Source organism: Arachis ipaensis, chromosome B09, assembly GCF_000816755.2.
Source record: "Arachis ipaensis cultivar K30076 chromosome B09, Araip1.1, whole genome shotgun sequence".
Lineage (NCBI taxonomy): Eukaryota > Viridiplantae > Streptophyta > Magnoliopsida > Fabales > Fabaceae > Arachis > Arachis ipaensis.
This window is the reverse complement of record NC_029793.2, coordinates 3,628,692-3,637,552: the sequence shown is the minus strand read 5'-3', so window position 1 is coordinate 3,637,552 and position 8,861 is coordinate 3,628,692. Positions and strand designations below refer to the sequence as shown.

Below are 8,861 nucleotides of genomic sequence, written 5' to 3'. Positions count from 1 at the left end.
ATACCGCAGACATACATATTCACAAATTCATTTTCAATCACAGAAACGTTACCAGGTGATTCATGGTTGATGAAAATTATTAATATATATGATTTTTTTTACTCCTTCCTGTTGACATGTATTGCATTACTGTGTTTATGGAACTGTTCTAGTTGGACTCCATGCTAAGCCATCTGAGAAGACTAAAAGCTCTTCCAACTTCGCTGCACCTGCAAGTGACGTTTTTGCCACTCGAAGAGAAAATTATAGTGCTGACAGCAAAGAGGCTATTCTGCAAACAAGAAATAATGCTCCGGTTGATGGATTGAAATCAAAAGCAAATGGTGTGCCTCTTTCTCTACCAAAAAGGAATGCTCAGGAACCTATAAAGCCAGTTGACAAGTCTGGAAGCAATGCAGATATTATTCCATCAAAGACCATTTCTTCTCTCAATAACGTGCAGAAGACGGTGAAAAGAGATGGTTCAGAGGTGTCTGATGTGCAGCATGATACTTCTGATGGTTTTCCAACAGAGGTTATGTAAACAAAATCTGAATCTTTGGTTCTAGATTTACTTTTATTGCCTAATTTTAGGTGTAGATGAGCAATATAATATTTTGTTTTTCTTCTCATTGTATTAGTTAAAAGGGACATTCTTGTATTGGGTTGTTAATGTTGTTCTTAGATTATCATATGAATGTTGGCTTCTTCATTCTGAATCAATATACTTTTTACATGCAGTGGGTACCACCAAATTTGAGTGTACCAATATTGGATCTGGTTGATGTTATCTTCCAGCTTCAAGATGGCGGATGGATTAGGTAATTCGCAAAATCTTAGCTATTTTACCTTGAACATGTGATGTTTGATTTAAGTTCCGTTTGTTATGCTCATATATGCTTAAACATTTTCTGTGTGTACATTACAGGCGGAAGGCATTTTGGGTTGCTAAGCAAGTCTTACAACTAGGAATGGGTGATGCCTTTGATGATTGGTTGATAGAGAAAATCCAGCTTCTCCGAAAGGGATCAGTGGTTGCTTCTGGAGTCAGCCGAGTTGAACAGGTAATCTTCCAACCAGTTTGTTTTTCCCAACATATGTGAGGTTCTGCAAGCTATCCTAGTCATTTACATTTCTTTCAGTTTGTTGAAATACATGTTTCTGTTATGCATGATATAACCCTGATAGTCTTTCCGGAAATAAGAATTCAAATTTGTATGACGGGTAAATACTATGTGTCTCTGTACAACAATTAGAATAGTGTATGTACTGATGAGGTATTTTGGTTTCAACTGTAATAGATACTTTGGCCTGATGGAATATTCTTAACCAAGCACCCAAATAGACGACCACCACCATCTCCTGCTAAAACATCTGAGAGTTCACCTCCTGGCCAAAAACCTGCAGAAGTATCTCCGAGGATTACTGATGAGCAGCAAAAGGAGGCAGATCGACGTGCAAAGTTTGTATATGAGCTTATGATTGGTAATACCCGCTATACCATTCTCATTTGTCTTCATCATAGATATAATAATACTTCTGTCCATAATTCTATCAAAAAATGAAAGTCTTACTCCTGCCTTTTCTCTGCAGATCATGCACCACCAGCAATTGTAGGTCTTGTAGGTCGGAAGGAGTATGTACAGTGTGTTAGGGATCTATATTTTTTTCTTCAGGTAATGTCTGTCTAATATGTTAACGTTGTTCAAAGAAGCTTAATTGTGTTCACCTATTGATCATCCGGTGTGATGTGTCTACGCGATAATTGTTAGACCCTGTGCAAGAATCTGTGCAATATTTTGCTGTTTTGGGTGCATGACACATTATTTTGTGCAGTCATCTGTGTGCTTGAAGCAGCTGGCTTTTGACCTCCTTGAGCTGCTCCTGTTGCAAGCATTTCCAGAACTAGATGATGTATTCAAGAAAGTGCATGAAGAAAAGCATAGATTTGGGGAATTCATATCACCAAAGTGAATAGTATAATTTGGCATGAGGTCCGGAGACACAATTGTACATGGAGATATTATGCTTGTGCCTTGTTCTTTTCTTTTATTCTCCTGAAAAAAAGAAAAAAAAAAGGGTGAATTTTCTGGTGACCCTATTTGTCTTTGCAACCCCATCATCTATCTTTTTCTGCAAGTTGATGAGTTGAAGGCAATTTTCCCGTTCATAACTTCGGTTTTGTAATTAGTATTGGCGTCTTGAGGAAACAAAACTGTAAATTTTGAGAATAATGCAATCATTGTAAGGCTTTTTTTTCTTTCGGGCTTGAAATTTCTCAACGCAAGCTGCTGTCTGGTGACCGATGACAGGTATAAAGCACTTACACAGAAGATATAGCAGCATAGTTTAGTTATTATCTTCCCTCTCTATTGGTCACTCAGCTAAATACAATTATCTCTAATTCTCTATATTTATTACTTTTATAATAGGTGACCTGTTTAATTAGGGGTTTCCATGGCCCGTACTGAACAGGATTTAGTTAGTTCGGTTAATTCTAATACTTTATCAGGCCAATTTTAAAGATTCATTGCGACCCTAAACCAATCTGACTAATCTGATTTGTAAGTAGTTATAGAATTTCATAAGTTTTATATAACATCATTAAAATGTTAAAAACATAACTTCACCCAACCTAAAAATAATGAGTCAATTCGACAAAATCTTTTGGTTCCAGACTCTTGAATGCCCTATATTCAATACTGTAATTAAAAAAAAATTTCTTTAAAAATAGAGTAAACTACATTTACTTGGTAATATTACATACAACAGTTTATTGTTTGGGACTAAAATCTAAGTATATCTACCAAGAACATACCAAAGCCTAAACTCATTTATCAGTCCTTTTTTCTCTATGTAATACGATTGGATTTCATATATTAACTTGGTTGCTGTGCATTTGGACTTAAGTTTCTAACTTTCTATGCCTAGTGGCCTGAGCTTGTTACAACGAGGTTCTCATTTCTTATATTAATGCCTATGTTGGCTGCTTTAACTAGAGAAAAAACAAGTCAAGCAAAGTAACTAGTGCAGAGGAAAAATATTAGCAGCATAATAAAACTTCGAGACACATAGCTCCACCTGAAATAATTCAATTACACAAATATGCAAAGACATAACTACAAAATCTAATTATAGATTAGCCACATTCAACATCATTAGAGAATTTACATTATATGAATCCGCATTGAATCAATCAGTAAACTGATCAACACAGTGGAAAAGCGAGGCCTGTGGGAGAAACTACAATGCATGTGTAAGATCAAAGCAGATAAATCAACACAGCTTCACCATACTTCAGAGCAAAAATTTAGATGTAAAAAACTCTCATTAAACAAACAAAAAGTCTTACAGTATTGATATGTTGAAGAATTATAAAGGTAGAAGGAAATCAAAATTGATAAGTAATGTCTCAATGAACTTTGCCTCAATATATAAAATTATTGCAATCCTATAAATTGAGTAAAAGAAACAATCTTTGAAAGCCTTAGGCAGTAGCAGCAGCTCCCCTCTTCCTTGGTGCAGCTTCTGTGCCTGATCATAAGTAATAACAATAACCTTTAGAGTCACACATAAAATACAGTTTAATAAATACTAATAGCATGTCATAATTCCTCCCAAACTAATAATCATAATCATCAATGACAATAATAATGAACTGTTTAATGGAACAATAAAAATGGGAATTTAACAAACAAAAGAAAATGAGTACCTTCTCTGAAGCCACTCTTGAACCTGCGAGGGACGTGGCGCAAGTACCTCATCCTACCGGTTCCGGTGGTCTTTCTCCTAATGGCCTTCACACTCCAGTTATCTAAATCCCAAAATTTTAATTATTACAATTACAATATAAGTTGCAGACAAAAAAATTGAATTTTTATTTTAAAAAAAAAAAGTTGATACATTTTCTCTTGCGGGCAGCAGGGAAGGCGCAAGCGGAGCAGCGACTCTTCTGGAGATGGAAGCTGCGGCGGCCGCACCTCACACAGAGCGTGTGAGTCTTGTTCCTTCTCTTTCCGAAGCTCCCTGTTCCCTTCCCCTGCACTCACTCATTCAATTTTCCATTCAGATCCAAATTCACATATAGAGAGAGAGAGAGAGAAAGAGAGAGAGAGAAGAGAGTTACCATTGAAGCAGATGCAGAAGAAACCCTAACCCTAGAATGTGGCTGGAAGAGAAACGGCGAAAAGAAAGGTTGTTTCTTATATTAATATATGCGAGTTGACGATGACGACAATGAAGTGAATACTGCGAAATACAGTGTCAGTGTTGGTTAGTTTGGCATCAATTTTAGGGTTGAGGGTATTATGGTAACTATACACATGGTTCATATTGTCCATGGGCTTTTCTATGGGCTGGCGCTTCATCTGGCCCAACTCATTTATTTATAAGAGATAGAATGAACTATAAGAGCAGAAAACTACAGTCCAAAAAGGAAAAAAAAAAACGCTGATTACTTAATAATGAAACAATAGGCTTAACTCAACTGCTATTTGGTAAAAAAATTGCTAACTACACTATTATTGAAAAAAATAACAATTAACAATAATACCTATATCTATAAATAATATGATAAAAGACTTATAGAAATGAGCTTAGATATAGACATTACAAGTATTATCAGTTATCATCGAGAGTAAATTATTATTTTGTCTCCTAAAAAATTTAAATTTTAATAAAATATTCTTAAAAAAAGGGTAAAGTATACTTTTTGTTCCTGAAGTTTGACAAAAGTTTTAAAAATATCTCTAAGTTTTATTTTGTTTCAATTTTGTTCCAAAAGTTTTCGATTTGCATCAAATATACTCCTGACAGCTAATTTTTCAAAAAATTTAAGATCAATTCAACAACAATATCATAAGAACAACCCTCAACACAAGCAAATCAAGCATAATTTTCATGTATTATTGTTAGATTAGTCTTAAATTTTTTGAAAATTTAGCCGTTTAGGATATATTTGATGCAAATCGAAAACTTTTGGGACAAAATTGAAACAAAATAAAACTTAAAGATATTTTTAAAATTTTTGCCAAATTTCAGGGACAAAAAATATACTTTACCCTTAAAAAAATTATATTTTGACTCTCTAATGATAATCTCAGGTTGACAGAGTACACATTTTTTTCATAAATAGCAACTGATTTATATATTTGATTCAACTTTTTGTATGATTGAGAAAACACACACAAAAAATCAAGTAAAAGGTTAATCTTTAGAACTTTTTTCAATTTGTTTTTTAAATTTTCGCTATTCAAGTAAAAGAATTACCAAAAATTTCACTTACTGTAAAATCATTAAATTTAAAACATAAAAAAAAGATTTTTTTTTTTTACGCAGATTTGCAAAATATATATCTCATCAAAATCTGATTATTTATAATAATGATAAAATCACAAAATCTTTTGAGCTTGAAATCATTTTATCAAAAATTGAATCTTTTGAGCTCAAAATGGTAGTTTACTCTCTCGTTAAAATTCGTATCATAAAAACCTATATAGTGAAAGATGTCATACAAACCCAATGATGGAAAATGTTGTATTTATAATTAATTATTCTATATTCAATTTTTTTGTTTTGAGTTTAACTATCATAGATAAAATATTTCTAAAAGGAGAGAGAAATAAATTATGGTATTATGAGAGGTTATGAAAGTATGTAACACTTAATATTTATGAAAAGTTAACAAAACTATATATTAGTGAGTTTAATAACTACTATAACAAAATAACAATTAAATATTTAAATTAGTGAAACCTAATAGTATATATGGAAGGTCATAACATGAAGTTTGGAACCGCATGGCATGTATGAAAAGTTAGCGATGGTACACACCCGAATAAGAATAAGAACAATTTACATCTTCATTTACTTTTCATAAATATTAAATCATCCCTAGCTTTTATTTATTTAATTCTTATTGTTATCAAATTAAATAACTTTACTTTTGCATATATTTTATATAATGTGATAACATAATATAGAAAGAATCAAGTAAAAAAATGTCTAGTTAATTTTCTTAACAAAACCACCTTTTAAAGTCGCATACATAGAGATCAAGAATTATTCCCACTTTGCTTATTAAAAAGATGGCTAAGTCAATAACTCTAGCAAAGATTTCCTTACTTTTCCTTTCGATTTCTGGTTCATCATCCTTCATATCTCATACCTTTTTTTTTCTGTGGAGTATATATTCATGTTTTTGTTCTATTATTCATTGAAAACTTAATATATTATTCTAATTAAATCTAGCATATTGATCTTCTTTAACACTATGTTACGTTGTTGCATTATTTTGCAGTTGTTTCAAGGAGAAATGAAGTGGCTGAAGCAAAGACGTGTGTAGAAGTGTTGATTGAATCACATTGCATAATATCCAATGAACCTTGCATAAAGATATGCTTGGATCAATTTGGCCCCAAATCCTCTGGTCATTGTAGTTTCCCTCTTTGTGTATGCTCCTATGAATGTACTGAATATGATTAATTACTAGAATATACCTTAATTATGCCTACAACTATGCATTTGCAATTATGAATGGAGATGATAAGATATTTTCAAATAATTTTGATTGAAAGTGTTTGGGAGTAATGAAATTCTATCGAAGAAATTAAATAATAATTGCAAGTGGAATCTGAGTGGTTTTCTTTTCGTGTGTATCTGTGTGTACTTTGCATAATTCTTAGATATTATTTATAAACATTAGAGTACATATAAGAACTATTTAACATAAATACTAAATTTAGCATAATTTTTTTTGAAAGGTAAATAATAATAGAATAAATGAATAAAAATACACATAAAATTTTTTTGAGATTATAAAAAAACACACAACATAATTGAAATTTTGTGAATTATATGGTAAAGATGTAAGTTTAAATATCTTTCTTTTTATACGATGAAAGAGAGATTGAAAATATTAGGACCCACATTTTGAACATTAATAAAATAATAAAAAATAAGGTTTGGACAACTCCCAATCCTAGGTTACACACCTACACACATGATATCCTCCTTTTTTTGCTCAAATTTGCACTACATAAGGTTTGAACCCAAGACCTCTTTATAAAAAGGAGGAACTAATGCCACTTGAGCTAAGGCTCGTTGGCGGTGGAGTGTTTTTAATGTGCCTTAAATTGATCAAACTCTAATTTTACAATATTCTTTAGAAGTGCCAATAAAGATGAGAGATTAAAGTCATGTCTAAGTTTAAAGTTGGAAGAAAGTACTTTTATGGGAGAACAGCTTAAGTGACACTGGTGAATCATCAGCTGGAGCTACGTCAAAGAGAAAGAAGAAGAAGAAAAAAAAAAAAACTCTTTCAATGATAGCAAATGCTACCATAATATTGAGGTGCTCTTGTTAAAGTCGCAAATAGTGAGGAATTCAGAAAGATTATTTTTTTCGATTTCCTTTGTAAAAGGTATGTGTAAACTGAATTTGGTTTCAAACTATATATCTATTAGTAATCTTCTTTAATACTCTTGTCATGTTTTGTTCATCATCATCGAAGCAGAAACTTAAGCTAAGATGCTAGTATTTTGTCTATGTTGATGAAGTAAAAAATGAGTATAGAGACAAAAGCTATTTTGAATGCTAACTTATAATAGGACACAATACTATTTCAAGCGAGGGAATAGACTCATATGATGCAAGTATAAAAGTGATATTGGACCTGAATATACGCTAGGGTGAGAGTTGAAATTAGCAAGCTTAGAAAGTCGATAATTAAGATTGTATGGATAATTTTCACATCAAATACTCTTAATAATGATAAAGAGTGTCACTCTTTATTGGCCATATACACTAAACTAACGGAAACATTAGTTTTGTACTTTTGTTCATGATTAGTCATCTTTAATGTATACATTAACTTTAGATTCTGTTTATTTTTATTTTTAGTATAAGAAATTATTAGAATACCGACCAATTTTAATGATCACTAAAATTGATTGCTAAATTGATTAGTATTTTGTGTCTAAAAATTTTTCAGGAGTAATTTATCTATTTACTCATGATGATATGCCTAATTGTTAGAGAAATCCAAAGACACTAAAATGAATCAAATTACAAATGAAATAAATTATCGTTTATACTTATAAAATAAATTTATTTATAAAAACATAATTTTAATGTGATAACAGTAAAAAATAAGCTCCAATACATAATACTATTCCAATAATAATAAAATTATTCAAATTTTTTTAATTATTCTCTTTATTCAGTCTAATCTAACATAAAAATGTACCAAGTCTTAAATGTCAAAATACTATAAAAGATTTTAGAATAAACATTATAAGTCTTATAAATTATCATCAAGAGTAAACTAAATTGTGTGAAGGAAGTTGCTACGGGGATAATAGGGTGAAGAATGAAAAGAGTGAATTCTTTTAAGTGAAGGATGTGGTAATGTTGAACTGTGTGAATGGAGAGGATGTGGACACGATAAATGATGTGATGGTGGTTGGTGGAGTAGGTCACCAAGCTAAATAGTGTGAAGGTTGAGTTTTAATTTGATCAAATAGGTAATGAATCAAAGTTATAAGGAAGAGAAATATTATGTGTGTGTGGGTTAAGGTTACTGATTGGGTTAAAATTTTTGTGAAGGAGAAGGACATTTTATTGAAGACAATATTTTTGAAAATTGAAAATATTTTTGGCAACCAAAAGAAAAATATTTGATGCAAAAAATAAATAATGTATTGATAGGTGTTATGTTAATTTTGAGAATAAATTAAAATGAAAAAAAAAAAAATATATATATATATATATAATAACAATAATAATGATTAATAGATATATATTAAGTATAAAAAAATAGATAAAAGTACATAAAGAGTATAGATAATAAAAATTTATATTTTATAATATAAAAAAATTAAAAA

General features: G+C 30.9%; 2 protein-coding genes and 1 long non-coding RNA gene across 3 annotated transcripts in view; 2 read left to right on the top strand and 1 right to left on the bottom strand.

Moving 5' to 3' along the window:
• LOC107617742 overlaps window positions 1-1,009 on the top strand; it is an 8,428-nt gene extending 7,419 nt beyond the window's left edge. Inside the window, exons 9-12 of the mRNA XM_016319585.2 lie at window positions 3-55; window positions 153-514; window positions 721-800; window positions 908-1,009. Of these exons, the coding sequence (XP_016175071.1) occupies window positions 3-55; window positions 153-308 (209 nt within the window). The 3' untranslated portion in view covers window positions 309-514; window positions 721-800; window positions 908-1,009. The remainder of the gene's footprint in view (window positions 1-2; window positions 56-152; window positions 515-720; window positions 801-907) is intronic.
• Window positions 3,128-4,246, bottom strand: LOC107617743 (60S ribosomal protein L37-3). The gene is made up of 4 exons (XM_016319586.2): window positions 4,106-4,246; window positions 3,883-4,018; window positions 3,692-3,793; window positions 3,128-3,513 (listed from the first exon to the last, which is right to left on the bottom strand). Exons 1-4 carry the CDS (start codon window positions 4,106-4,108, stop codon window positions 3,467-3,469), a joined length of 288 nt encoding a protein of 95 aa, XP_016175072.1. The 5' UTR covers window positions 4,109-4,246; the 3' UTR covers window positions 3,128-3,466.
• LOC107616877 lies at window positions 5,908-6,635 on the top strand. The gene is made up of 2 exons (XR_001614682.2): window positions 5,908-6,120; window positions 6,278-6,635. It is a non-coding gene; the product is annotated as an uncharacterized LOC107616877 (long non-coding RNA).